This window comes from Oncorhynchus masou, chromosome 31 (assembly GCF_036934945.1).
Source record: "Oncorhynchus masou masou isolate Uvic2021 chromosome 31, UVic_Omas_1.1, whole genome shotgun sequence".
NCBI classification, from domain to species: domain Eukaryota; kingdom Metazoa; phylum Chordata; class Actinopteri; order Salmoniformes; family Salmonidae; genus Oncorhynchus; species Oncorhynchus masou.
In genome coordinates this window covers 33,396,962-33,411,518 of record NC_088242.1, presented here as the reverse complement: position 1 = coordinate 33,411,518, position 14,557 = coordinate 33,396,962, and the positions used below count along the sequence as shown (strand labels likewise).

At 42.5% G+C, this 14,557-nt stretch overlaps 1 protein-coding gene and 1 long non-coding RNA gene across 12 annotated transcripts in view; one reads left to right on the top strand and one right to left on the bottom strand.

Annotated features, from left to right (window-relative positions):
- LOC135523835 (outer mitochondrial transmembrane helix translocase) overlaps window positions 1-6,204 on the top strand; it is a 133,432-nt gene extending 127,228 nt beyond the window's left edge. For 7 of the 8 annotated variants that reach the window (XM_064950784.1, XM_064950782.1, XM_064950781.1 and 4 more), the window contains 9 exons: window positions 159-344; window positions 476-574; window positions 1,150-1,270; window positions 1,397-1,597; window positions 1,718-1,824; window positions 3,881-3,970; window positions 4,100-4,150; window positions 4,236-4,372; window positions 4,541-6,204. In XM_064950784.1, coding sequence (XP_064806856.1) covers window positions 159-344; window positions 476-574; window positions 1,150-1,270; window positions 1,397-1,597; window positions 1,718-1,824; window positions 3,881-3,970; window positions 4,100-4,150; window positions 4,236-4,372; window positions 4,541-4,661 — 1,113 coding nt within the window. In that variant the 3' untranslated portion in view covers window positions 4,662-6,204. The remainder of the gene's footprint in view (window positions 1-158; window positions 345-475; window positions 575-1,149; window positions 1,271-1,396; window positions 1,598-1,717; window positions 1,825-3,880; window positions 3,971-4,099; window positions 4,151-4,235; window positions 4,373-4,540) is intronic. The other variant, XM_064950786.1, reaches the window with a different exon arrangement.
- Window positions 6,205-6,224: 20 nt separating this feature from the next.
- On the bottom strand, window positions 6,225-12,197 carry LOC135523838 (uncharacterized). 4 transcript variants are annotated; one of them, XR_010452877.1, is made up of 3 exons: window positions 7,656-12,197; window positions 7,356-7,493; window positions 6,225-7,250 (listed from the first exon to the last, which is right to left on the bottom strand). It is a non-coding gene; the product is annotated as an uncharacterized LOC135523838 (long non-coding RNA). The 4 variants fall into 4 exon arrangements; XR_010452878.1 differs by having other exon boundaries at window positions 6,225-7,247; XR_010452876.1 differs by having other exon boundaries at window positions 6,225-7,493; window positions 7,656-7,752; window positions 7,897-12,197.
- Window positions 12,198-14,557: the final 2,360 nt, after the last annotated feature.

Genomic DNA, 14,557 nt, shown 5'->3' with positions numbered 1-14,557 from the left:
TTCATCTACACTGTTTTGAAGTGGATTTAACAAGTGACATCGATAAGGGATCATAGCTTTCACCTGGTCAGTCTGTCATGGAAAGCACATGTGTTCTCAATATTCTGTACACCCAGTGTATTTCCACACTGAGAATTATTTTTTTCCCCATCCTGCAGACATCTAAGAAGATGGTGTTGAAGGAGATTCCAACTGAAAGTGTTGCCCGGCCCTTGGGCCGGAATGAAGTTATTGGTTTACTCTTCCGACTGACTATATTTGGTGCAGTCACCTACTTCACCATAAAGTGGATGGTTGATGCCATTGATCCCACAAGGAAACAGAAAATGGAAGCACAGAAACAGGTGAAGTTTTCAAATATAGACAAGTTTGACCTGTTTGATTCTGAGCATCTTCTGTGGATTATGTATCATGTTTGTTGGGACTGTATTGTAATGTGCAAAGGTAGATGGCTATTTACAGTTGGGGTTTTTAGGCAGAGAAACTCATGAAGCAGATTGGTGTGCAGAATGTCAAGCTCTCAGAGTATGAGATGAGCATCGCAGCACATCTGGTGGACCCACTGACCATGCAGGTAAGAGAGCTGCATCAATACACAATTTCTTGAACCCAAAACATCATGAAAATATTCTACAGAGTATACAAAACATTAAGAACACCTTCCTAATTTTGAGTAACCCCGCAATTTGTTGATGCATGAAAAAAAAGTGTTCCACGGGGATGCTGGCCCATGTTGACTCCAATGTTTCCCACAGTTGTGTCAAGTTGGCTGGATGTCCTTTGGGTGGTGGACTATCCTTGATACACATGGGAAACTGTTGAGTGTGAAAAACCCAGCAGCGTTGCACCTGGAACCTGCTACCATACCCCGTTCAAAGGCACTTAAATCTTTTGCCTTGCCCGTTCACCTTCTGAATGGCACACATACACAATCCATGACACAATCCATGTCACAAGGCATACAAATCTTTCTTTAAGCTGTTTCGTCCCCTTCATCTACACGGATTGAAGAGGATTTAACAGGTGACATCAATAAGTGATCATAGCTTTCACCTGGTCAGTCTGTCATGGAATGAACAGGTGTTCTTAATGTTTTGTACACTGTGTATGTTTATGCCTCACAACTAACCAATGTGATGCTCTCTACAGATCACATGGAGTGATATTGCTGGCCTAGATGAGGTCATCACTGAGCTGAAAGACACTGTCATACTTCCCATCCAGAAGAGACACTTGTTTGAGGGATCCAGACTGCTTCAGCCACCAAAAGGTGAGTCTCTTGTTTCATAAAATATTAGCTTATTCAGACCAGTAATGATAGACACAATGCATATGAAGGTTCAACAGACCACCGTCAGTCTTTAACACTCCTCGTACCTATTCATTATGATAACAGGTGTGCTGCTGTATGGACCACCTGGCTGTGGAAAGACGCTGATTGCCAAAGCAACTGCCAAGGAAGCTGGCTTCCGCTTTATCAACCTGCAGCCTTCCACCCTCACAGACAAGTGGTATGGAGAGTCCCAGAAACTGGCTGCTGCCGTCTTCTCTTTAGCCATTAAGCTCCAGCCCTCAATCATCTTCATCGATGAAATTGGTAAATGCTTATTTTACCGTTGGTATACAGTACTTTGAAATCTTGTCTGGGTACTTCAGTTAAGCCAGTTATGTAGTGATCATAACCACCTCCTGTTGGTCCTGTAATTTTCTGTTCCAGACTCTTTCCTGAGAAGCCGTTCCAGCTCTGACCACGAGGCCACAGCCATGATGAAGGCTCAGTTCATGAGCTTGTGGGATGGGCTGGAAACTGACTACAACTGCCAGGTGGGTCCATCATGAATGAAATACAGTGGGGCAAAAAAGTATTTAGTCAGCCACCAATTGTGCAAGTTCTCCCACTTAAAAAGATGAGGCCTGTAATTGTCATCATAGGTACACTTCAACTATGACAGACAAAATGAGGGGAAAAAATCCAGAAAATCACATTGTAAGATTTTTAATGAATTTATTTGCAAATTATGGTGGAAAATAAGTATTTGGTAATAACAAAAGTTTATCTCAATACTTTGTTATATACCCTTTGTTGGCAATGACAGAGGTCAAATGTTTTCTGTAAGTCTTCACAAGTTTTTCACACACTGATGCTGGTATTTTGGCCCATTCCTCCATGCAGATCTCCTCTAGAGCAGTGATATTTTGGGGCTGTTGCTGGGCAACACTGACTTTCAACTCCCTCCAAAGATTTTCTATGGGGTTGAGATCTGGAGACTGGCTAGGCCACTCCAGGACCTTGAAATGCTTCTTACGAAGCCACTCCTTCGTTGCCCGGGCAGTGTGTTTGGGATCATTGTCATGCTGAAAGACCCAGCCACGTTTCATCTTCAATGCCCTTGCTAATGGAAGGAGGTTTTCACTCAAAATCTCACGATACATGGCCCCATTCATTATTTCCTTTACATGGATCAGTCGTCCTGGTCCCTTTGCAGAAAAACAGCCCCAAAGCATGATGTTTCCACCCCCATGCTTCACAGTAGGTATGGTGTTCTTTGGACGCAACTCAGCATTCTTTGTCTTCCAAACACGACGAGTTGAGTTTTTACCAAAAGGTTCTATTTTGGTTTCATCTGACCACATGACATTCTCCCAATCTTCTTCTTCTGGATCATCCAAATGCTCTCTAGCAAACTTCAGACAGGCCTGGACTGTCACACCCTGACCATAGTTTACTTTGTATGTTTTAGTTGGTCAGGGTGTGATCTGAGTGGGCATTCTATGTTGGATGTCTTGTTTGTCTATTTCTATGTCTGGCCTGATATGGTTCTCAATCAGAGGCAGGTGTTAGTCATTGTCTCTGATTGGGAACCATATTTAGGTAGCCTGGGTTTCACTGTGTGTTTGTGGGTGATTGTTCCTGTCTCTGTGTTTTGCACCAGATAGGGATGTTTTTGGTTTTCGCACGTTTGTTATTTTGTTAGTTTAATTGTGTATAGTTCTTTATTAAAATAAAATGAATAACAACCATGCTGCATTTTGGTCCGCTCCTCCTTCCCACAACGAAAGCTGTGACATGGACATGTACTGGCTTAAGCAGGGGGACACGTCTGGCACTGCATGATTTGAGTCCCTGGCGGCGTAGTGTGTTACTGATGGTAGGCTTTGTTACTTTGGTCCCAGCTCTCTGCAGGTCATTCACTAGGTCCTCCCGTGTGGTCCTGGGATTTTTGCTCACCGTTCTTGTGATCATTTTGACCCAACGGGGTGAGATCTTGCGTGGAGCCCCAGATCGAGGGAGATTATCAGTGGTCTTGTATGTCTTCTATTTCCTAATAATTGCTCCCACAGTTGATTTCTTCAAACCAAGCTGCTTACCTATTGCAGATTCAGTCTTCCCAGCCAGGTGCAGGTCTACAATTTTGTTTCTGGTGTCCTTTGACAGCTCTTTGGTCTTGGCCATAGTGGAGTTTGGAGTGTGACTGTTTGAGGTTGTGGACAGGTGTCTTTTATACTGATAGCAAGTTCAAACAGGTGCCATTAATACAGGTGTGGAGGACAGAGGAGCCTCTTAAATAAGTTGTTACAGGTCTGTGAGAGACAGAAATCTTGCTTGATTGTAGTTGACCAAATGCTTATTTTCCACCATAATTTGCAAATAAATAAATAAAAAATCCTACAATGTGATTTTCTGGATTTTTTTCTCATTTTGTTTGTCATAGTTGAAGTGTACCTCTGATGAAAAATTACAGGCCTCATCTTTTTAAGTGGGAGAACTTGCACAATTGGTGGCTGACTAAATACTTTTTTGCCCCACTGTACAAGGATCACGTGACACCTGTCTGGTTGAATCTGTTTCTCACTTGCATCTCACCTTTTCCACATGCAGGTCATCATTATGGGGGCCACTAACCGTCCACAGGATCTCGACTCTGCCATTCTGAGGAGAATGCCCACAAGATTTCACATTAATCAGCCTGTGAGTATATTCACAAACTACACGTTTATCAGCACTATGAATATGTTCTATGATATGATTATGCAGTACTATATGACAGTACCTAAAAATGTATTTAATTCCTGCTAAAAAAGTATTGTTTTCTTGCAGAATGTCAGGCAGAGGGAAGAAATCTTGAAACTCATATTGGACAATGAAAATGTAAGTTCTACGTCTAAGTCATGCTAATAAAGTTATGCTTTTTGGCAGTGTGTGTTTTCACTAAACTTCCCCATGCATTTCCCAGGTTGAGCCCACTGTTGACTTTGTTGAGATAGCGAAGGAGACTGATGGATTCTCAGGGAGTGACCTCCGAGAGTTGTGTAGGGACGCTGCTCTGCTCTGCGTGCGGGACTTTGTCCATAACACCCACGCCAATGACAGGTACCACACCCCTTATTGAGCCCTTCCTCGAGGACCATTACCACTGTCTTACATTGGTGTTTATATATGAGCATTCGTAGTGATTAAAGATGTCACATAATTACAGTGCCTTCTGCAGTTACCAGCAATATACTGACCTTTTCTTTGTCTCCTGGCTCCCTCCTCCAGTCTAGAAGAGGACTGCATCCGGTCCATCCAGCAGCAAGACATGCAGAGGGCCATCCAGAAGATGAGGAAGTCCAAGTCTGCAGGGGGACAGAGCGTACTGATGCATGCTGCTATGGATTGAGACTCGATGTGCAAAAGAGAACTATTAAGCCTCTGGATATGTTTTCCTTGTGTGTAAAGAGTACTGATTGAAACCATGAAGAGATGCACACAATGTAATGTCTATCATAGTATCACTTTGTAACATTTTTACTTCAATTCATTTAGAACATTTGGTTCATTGCATTTATATTAAATATTTTGGTCAAAATGCAATTTATTATCTTGAAAGTTAGGAGTTACATGATACTAGTGTTAGTTTCTTATCCATATCTGCTCAACCGAGGTCTCACCGAAGCATGCTCTCAGACTGCAAAAAATGAGCACAGCTTTGGATCCGTTCAGGTTTGACAATACACATGCTCGTCCTTATTACACACACAGCAATATTGATTTAGCCTTGGGCCTTTCACCTTCCATTTTTATCTGAACATGAAATGTTTCTTTTGGTACTGTATATTTAGAATTATTATTCTTTTTTCAGGAAAGCTGTTCATCAAACTAGCTTGTGTAACATCTGTAATAAAATGTGCTACTTTTAGTAGGCACTGTCATCCTTTGACTATTAGCTAAATGTTATACAATGAGTGGTTCTCGGATGTCTGAATTATATGCGTTAGATCATACATTTTATCATGCATGATAAAAGTTTCTATATCAGAAAGAGCAATTCAACTTTTCACCGAAAGTGAATTATCGCTGTCGATGTTGTGAAGAGAACACGATGCTTGGGGTAAAGATTACAGTGTCATGGCCTTCCATTTCCTTCTTTTAAATACATAGGGGTAGGTTAGAGCTGTAATATCGTGAGCTGCTAATGTTAAGGTATTTATTCATTTATTATTCAAGTTTAATTTTCTTTTTAAAACTTCAATAGATCAGGAAACCTGTGTGACAGGTTGTGTGTCTGTTGTGCTTTCAGGTCCTTTTTATGTCCCCTTGTCAGTCCAGGTTTCATTAACAGAATATAGAAACTGCTTGTGAATACTTCCTGTGCCGTTTGTCTCTTATGCTGCATTCATGTGCTAGTCGGAACTAGGAAACTCGGAAATGTCAGACTTGCTAACTGGTTGTAGTTATATACGTGCCACCTTCAAACAGTTAGCAAGTCGGAAATGTCAAGAGATTCCTAGTTCTGACTAGTACGTGAACACAGCATTATAGTTTCTGTTTATCTCTTATGATGACCTGGATGCTTAATTGTTGGGTGATTGATTATTTATTCATGACAAACTTCTAGTATCTCCCACAAGCAACAGCCATTGGAACTTGTAAATCTATTGAATGTGTGATTGCCAATTCATAGTTTACTTGAATGACAAGTACTGTGGACATATAGTTTTGGGGATTGGTGGAAATAGTTTTGTTTATTTTTTTCAACTTTTGTTTAGATAAACTATGCTTGCTTTTCTTTTTTCTTTTAAATAATGGTATTGTTGATAAGTTCCTGATTGTGACTAATATGTTAATTGAATAATGTTTTTTCCAGTTAACAAATCGGCCAATGTGCTTCGTTTGTATTACCCTGCATTCTGGTGTCTGCTGAAATATATTACACAAATACATCTTTTGATGTCATGTAATTTATTTGCTTGACATTTCCTATACTCTGAAAAGTATTCTGAAATATAAAAAGGTAAATAGGGTCGAAGAACATGAGTTAATATGGCATCACTTGATATAGTTTCATTCCATTATACAAAGGTAGTTAAAACCCCTTCCACTCACATACCACAAACGTCTTGGTCACTCATCAACGGAATTACATCATTTGTCTTCTCACAGCTTAAAAAACATCTATCATAAATGTTTTAAGTTACTACCTTGGCTGTTAAGATGCATAGATGGGTAACAAAAGTGATCTGTTAATAAAATATTCATATTGACTTCAACTTAGGTGCTTACAGATTCCCTTTGACCTACTCATAATACTAAACGATATACAGTTGTAAAAATAAATGTTTTTAAAGCTGTCAGGCAAGTATTCCATTTATGCCTAGATTTCTACAGCACTTGTTTGAAAATGAGAATATAAAATAGGAAGGAGTGATCCGTCTGTTCAAACCAGGATGTGTAGGTGTTCATTTGGACTTCTGCAGGGAGCTGTAGTACTCTGTGAGGACCTTCCAGGCCTTATTGGTCACCCAGAGGGTTTTCCCCACTGCGCTTCCCCAATCCTCATCTTGGTCACTGAGATTAACTCAAATTCCTGGTGTCTGGAAAGGTAGGTAAGAGAAAAAAAGTGAAGCAGCTTGACTCTCAGGGATAAATATGTTTTTCTTGAGCCCTAGTTATTGCTTACAACTAGATCCCAGAGATTTTCCTGGTCAGGCCACATACAGTAGTCCGGAAAAACATGGCCCAAGAAAATTGCTATGTCTATGAACCTCTCCTTATCATAGAAGTCCACAGCTCTGAGTCTTGTTGTAGGCAGCCACTCTGAAGGGGATGATCTATACAGAGGTGAGGCCAGGGGCCATGGGAGCTCATACAGGTCCTGTTTGGTTTCTGGGTGAGGCATGAGCGCAGGGGCCCGACCCACGATGTAGAAGTTGGCACCAGCTATCATCCGTGCCCTGCAGTGTGGCTCAACTGATGTGACCTGATTCTACTGAATAGAACAATACTTAGAAATACTTCAGAGATTAGTGTCCAGTATGTACAAGTAAGTTAAAATATATTTAAGATGTATTGCAGGTGGAAACCATTACTCTACCTCAGTGGGTCCGGCGTACATCATGGGGGAGGGGAATAAGGACCAGTACAGGCAGTATTACCATCCAGAAGAGTGCAGAACCTGCAGGAACTCCTGCTCCCTCCAGATGCCCTTGAGGGCCAGCAGCACCTGCACCCACTGGAGGTGCAGATACAGGACATACAGAAGAAGAAAAAAAACTGCCATGAGGGTGAGGTCTAATCAGGTGTTAACTACTCAACATGAAGGGTCAGCAGTTAAGTCTCCTCAAGATTGTACGTATCAAACCCCAAAAACATGCATACGAGAAGGATTCGTTACCTTGGTAATGCTGACGGTGGGCGGCGTCTTGGCGTCGCTCAGTGCCAAGTCAAGCTTGTTCTCTGGCACAAAGCTCTCATTAACTTCCTCTGTCACACTAGTTGGCACAATACAAAACAAAGGGATCAATATGTTAGTACATTAACAAGTTCACACTGTTCAAAGGAGCCTGAAAATACTCATTTGAATCATTTCGTCCAATGACAAGGGCATTTTCGTCATGGTAGAGATAGGGCAGTACCAGTAATTGGAAAAAACTGAATTAGCTACACCACAGGCAGACGAGTCCCAACAAGGTCTCAGGGACCATAGATAGACAGTCCTGTTACTTCAGCAGCTCGACCACGTGCTGGATGCACTCATTCGCTGAGATCTCTCCGGTCTTCAGCACAAGCTCAGGTAACTCAGGCTTCTCCAAGAGTGAATCGATGCCCTTAAAGCCTAAGGGGAGAGGATTAGGATACCTGTTCAGGACCTAGTCAATAATTGACACCTCTTTAGTGCTGTAGCTGTACATTCTATGACCCACTCTCTTTGCTTGTTTAATAGCATAGCATGTAAAGTAGTAGACTTTAAAGCCATATGATCTTTACTGCTAAATGTAGCTCTGTAATGTCATGTAAAAGAGAACTGGAACACTAGAGGGCAGAGTCAGTCAATCAATCAATCACATTTATTTATAAAGCCCTATTTACATCAGCCAATGTCACAAAGTGCTACACAGAAACCCAGCCTAAGACCCCAAACAGCAAGCAATGCAGATGTAGAAACACTGTGGCTAGGAAAAACTCCCTAGAAAGTCAGGAATATAGGAAGAAACCTGAAGAGGAAGCAGGCTCTGAGGGGTGGCCAGTCCTCTTCTGGCTGTGCCGGTTTGAGATTATAACAGTACATGGCCAAGATCTTCAAACGTTCATAGATGACCAGCAGGGTTGTAGAGGGTGCAACAGGTCAGCAACTCAGGAGTAAATGTCAGTTGGCTTTTCATAGCTGAGCATTCAAAGTTAGAAGACAGCAGGTGCGGTAGAGAGAGAGAGTGGAAAACAGCAGGTAGCATATCCGGTGAACAAGTCAAGTTCCATAGCAGCAGGCAAAACAGTTGAAACTGGAGCAGCAGATTGATCAGGTGGACTGGGGACAGCAAGAAGTCATCAGACCAGGTAGTCCTGAGGTATGGTCCCAGGGCTCAGGTCAACCGGGAGGGGAGGGAATGGGAGAGAGAGAATTAGAGGGAGCATTCTTAAAATTCACACAGGACCCCGGATAAGACAGGAGAAATACTCTAGACATAACAGACTGACCCTAGCCCCCCGACACAAACTATTGCAGCATAAATACTGGAGGCTGAGACAGGAGGGGCCGGGAGACACTGTGGCCCTGTCCGACAATACCTCTGGACAGTGCCAACCAGGCAGGATAACCCCACCCACTTTGCCAAAGCATGGCCCCCACACCACTAGAGGGATATCTTCAACCACCAACTTACTACCCTGAGACAAGTCTGAGTATAGCCCACAAATATCTCCCGCACGGTACGAACCCGCGCCAAACCAAGACAGGAAGATCACGTCAGTGACTCAACCCACTCAAGTGACGCACCCCTCCTAGAGATGGGATGGAAGAGCACCAGTAAATCCCGGTTGAGAGAGGGGAACCGGCCAGGCAGAGACAGCAAGGGCGGTTCTTTGCGCCAGCGTCTTTCCGTTCACCTTCCCACTCCTGGGCCAGACTACACCCAATCATAGGACCTACTGAAGAGATGTGTCTTCAATAAAGGTGTCTTCAATAAAGATTTAAAGGTCGAGACCGAGTCTGCGTCTCTCACATGGATAGGCAGACCATTCCATAAAAATGGAGCTCTATAGGAGAAAGCCCTGCCTCCAGCTGTTTGCTTAGAAATTCTAAGGACAAGAAGGAGGCCTGCGTCTGGTGACCGTAGCGTACGTGTAGGTATTTACGGCAGGACCAAATCGGAGAGATAGGTAGGAGCCAGTCCATTTAATGTTTTGTAGGTTAGCAGTAAAACCTTGAAATCAGCCATAGCCTTAACAGGAAGCTAATGTAGGGAAGCTAGCACTGGAGTAATATGATACATTTTTGTTGGTTCTAGTCAGGAGTCTAGCAGCTATGTTTAGCACTAACTGTAGTTTATTTATTATGTTCAACATAGGAGGGCCAAGAACAGGAAGCAGCTCTTTCAGTAGTTTAGTTGGAATAGGGTCCAGTATGCAGCTTGAAGGTTTAGAGGCCATTACTATTTTCATGAATGTGTCAAGAGATATCGTATTAAAAACCTTGGGTGTCTCCCTTAATCCTAGGTCCTGGCAGTATTGTGCAGACTCAGGACAACTGAGCTTTGGAGAAAAACGCAGATTTAAAAGAGGAGTCCACAATTTGCTTTCTATTGATCATGATCTTTATATCAAAGAAGTTCATGAATTTATCACTGCTGAAGTGAAAGCCATCCTCTCTTGGGGAATGCATTTTAGTTAGCGTTGTGACAGTATCAAAAATAAATGTTGGATTATTCTAATTCTTCTCAATCATGTTGGAAAAATAGGATGATCGAGCAGCAGTGAGGCCTCTTCGATATTGCATGATACTGTCTTTCCAAGCTAGTCGGAAGAGTTTCCAGTTTGGTGGAGCGCCATTTCCGTTCCAATTTTCTAGAAGCTTGCTTCAGGGCTCGGGTATTTTCTGTATACCAGGGAGCTAGTTTCTTATGACAAATGTTTTTAGTTTTTTGGGGTGTGACTGCATCTAGGGTAGTACGCAAGGTTAAATTTAGTTCCTCGGTTAGGTGGTTAACTGACTTTTTTACTCCGACATCCTTGGGTAGGTGGAGGGAGTCTAGGAATCTTTGGGTTGTCCGGGAATTTATAGTACGGCTTTTGAGGATCCTTGGTTGGGGTCTAAGGAGATTATTTGTTGCAATTGCAAACTTAATACAATTCTGGTCCGATAGTCCAGGATAATGAGGAAAAACATTAAGATCCACAATATTTATTCCATGGGTCAAAATTAGGTCCAGAGTATGACTGAAAAAAAAACCCCACTGAGTCAATAATGGCTTCGAAAGCCTTTTGGGGTGGGTCTCTGGACTTTTCCATGTGAATGTTAAAGTCACCAAATGTGTGAATATTATCTGCCATGACTACAAGGTCCTATAGGAGTTCAGGGAACTCAGTGAGCAATGCTGTATATGACCCAAGAGGCCTGTAAACAGGAGCTATAAAAAGTGATTGAGTAGGCTGCATATATTTCATTCCTAGAAGCTCAAAAAACAAAAACGCAGTAATTTTTTTACATTTGTTTGAAATTTGCTATTGTAAATGTTAGCAACACCTCCGCCTTTGCGGGATGCGCGGGGGATATGGTCACTAGTGTAACCAGGAGGTGAGGCCTCACAACACAGTAAATGACGCCATTCCTCATTTACAGCGATGTTTCAGTCTAGGCCAATCACATCAAGATGATGATCAGTGATTAGCTCATTGTCTATACTGCCTTGGAAGTGAGGGATCTAACATTAAGTAGCCCTATTTTGAGATGGGCGATATCACAATCTATTTCAATAATAACAGGGATGGAGGAGGTCTTTATTCCAGTGAGATTGCTAAAGCGAACACCGCCATGTTTAGTTTTGCCCAACCTAGATCGAGGCACAGACACAGTCTCAACGGGGATAGCTGAGCTGACTACACTGATTGTGCTAGTGGCTAGTGACTCCAACAAGCTGGCAGGCTGGCTAACAGCCTGCTGCCTGGCCTGCACCCTATCTCATTGTGGAGCTAGAGGAGTTAGAGCCCTGTCTATGTTCATAGTTAAGATGAGAGCACCCCTCCAGCTAGGATGGAGTCCGTTACTCCTCAGCAGGCCAGGCTTGGTCCTGTTTGTGGGCGAGTCCCAGAAAGAGGGCCAATTATCTACAAATTCTATATTTTGGGAGGGGCAGAAAACATTTTTCTACCAGTGATTGTTGTGAGACTGCTGTAGAGCTCATCACTTCCCCTAACTGGGAGGGGGCCAGAGACAATTACTCGATGTCAACATCTTTCTAGCAATGAACACCTCGAAGAACAACAGCCCAGAGCAACCATGGATCTTCCTGGCTTCATCTCGGTCCTACGCACAGGAGGAAGAGACTGGGTAGCAAAAATCAACAGGATTGGTATCTTGATTTCACTTCTATAACAAAAACAGGTTTTCAAACCCAGGTAGTAACAGAAGTGAATGCAGAGACACATTATAGCAGCTATACAAGCCAGAGCTCAGATCCATCACAGTGGATGATTTAGAGATGGCCCTTTGATACATTTCCAACTAAGTATCTCATATCAAGTGCGAATTGAACAGTCTGTCTGTTTATCCGTTTCACTCACTCACCTTAGTGAATGGAGTTTTGAAGCTGGTGACGCAGGATCAATCCTGCATCTGCAAACAGCTTGGCCACCTCAGCAATGTGCCCAATGTTCTCCCTGTCCACAGATGTGAAGCCTACGTTACTATCCAGACCCTGTTGGATGTTCTCCCCGTCCAAGGAGTAGCAGGGAATGCCAAGTACTCGTCCAGGGCAACGCCAACGGTTTTCTTTCCAACCTGACAAACCCTTAGTACACAGTGACATAGTCAATATTGACAACACATCCATTATCCAACAAGGCTTAAGTGAAACTCTGTAGTGTAGTATTGGAGAAAGGGTTTTCTTTGCTTACCTGTGCATCAAGTCATTCCCAAGACAAGTATACCTTCACATATGTTTAATTTCCAAGCAGAGCAATATGTCCGTCTTTGTCTAGCTTTGATAAGAGAAACGAGAGAACAGCAATTGATTGTTTCTTTGTAAAGGGCCCTGTGCATAAATGAGAAGGTGGTGGGAGAATGCAAGTGGCGACTGATAAATGTCTTATGATCCATCTATAAGCTTTATGTACATGAAATAGCTGAAAGGAGCCATGCACAGTGAGCTGCACTTCTCTCCCCTGTACAGCTGGCTACTATTACTCTGAATGCAATGGGAAGGATAGTAAAGAGTTTACAGCTCATTGGGTCCTTGTTAGAAGTAAAAAAAGGGATCCGACTACTGACCACCAGGCAGAGACTAGAATGACATAGATAACCCAAACCCAGGGAAGCTTTAATTGGATAGAATGGAAGTCTTTCAGATCTGGAAATAACAAGGTACACTAATGTCGCTCCAGCAGAGGGACAGGGGGGAAACAAAAAGGCCTATTCATTCATGCATTCCTGCAACCCCTCACACACAGGCCTGGCTGTGCCTCTCCCAGGTCTGCCCAGAATGAGCTTCATTCATTTGGCCCATGGGCTCAGTGACTCCCGTAGTACATAGCGCCTTACTGATACCGTTAGACACAACTTCTCAATGAGCCCTTGTTAGGTACATGGATAAGCTTAATCATAATTGGTCCAACTGGCACAACTTTGCGCACTGTTTAGCAGCCATAACCCAGATCCAGGTGTGTAGCCTAGATACCTGTCACTAAATATGCCACAACCTGTAATAGCACACATCTCAGCTATTTGAAACAGTTAAACACATCATACACTATCATATCATATAGTAAACCATAATACATTCTATACAATAACCTTCATTATGTTGATATTATACAGAACAGTCTCAATTCGTCAGAGCGTGGACTCTGCAAGGTGTCGAAAGCGTTCCACAGTGATGCTGGCCCATGTTGACTCCAATGCTTCCCACAGTTGTGTCAAGTTGACTGAATGTCTTTTGGGTGGTGGACCATTCTTGATACACACAGGAAACTGTTGGATGTGAAAAACACAGCAGCGTTGCAGTTCTTGACACAAACTGGTGCTCCTGGCACCTACTACCATACCCCATTCAAAGGCACTTAACTCTTTTGTCTTGACTTTTCACCCTCTGAATGGCACACACACACACAATCCACATCTCAATTGTCTCAAGGCTTAAAAATCCTTCTTAAACCCGTCTCCTCCGCTTCAATCCACTGTTTGAAGTGGATTTAAGAAGTGACAACAATATGGGATCATAGTTTATGTCATGGAAAGCACAGGTCTTCTTAATGTTTTGTACACCCAGTGTATAACACAGGTGGCATATTATTTCATGTGGATGTTTAATATTTTTGTCGTTATTCAAAATGAATGCCAAGAATCAGTTTGCATGGCAGTGATTTCCAGACAGGCAAGTGTTGAGTCAATCCACAGGTCTACTGAACTGCCCAACGCTGATTTGTGGCAGAAACTGGGTCCCTGTCTTCTGTAGGCTCCTGTAACTAAAATCTCAGAAACGCAGGTAAGAATTCTTCTTCTATTATAAAAAATGCCAAACAGCTGTGACAAGAAGCAACGCCAGAATCGACTCCAAAGTATCTCTTTCTGTGATTGACAAACGAAGCCTACATTTTTTGATACAGTGTAGCAGGAGAATGTTTTCTGTGTGTCTGCCCCAACCGCCACAGAGATCCAAATGAAATAATTAGGCTGCATCTTAAAAGTAAAACAGAATGACACACTAATAGAACTGGCATAGCGGTGGGTCCAATGGGGAAGTAAATGAAAATACATGTATTGTAGCGTCATACCCAAGAAGACTTGAAGTTGTCGTCACTGCCAAAGGTGCTTCAACAAAGTACTGAGTAAAGGGTCTGAATACTTATGCAAATATGATATTTTATTTTTAATACATTTCACAAAAATTTATAAAAACCTGTTTTTGCTTTGTCATTATGGGGTATTGTGTGTAGATTTGTGGAGGAAAAAACTATTTAATACTTAGAATAAGGCTGTAACTTAACAAAATGTGGAGAAGGTCTAGGGGTCTGAATACTTCACGAAGGCACTGGCTCAAACTGAATAAAACGTTGTTCGGAGGCAAATCTCAGGTATTTTCAGAG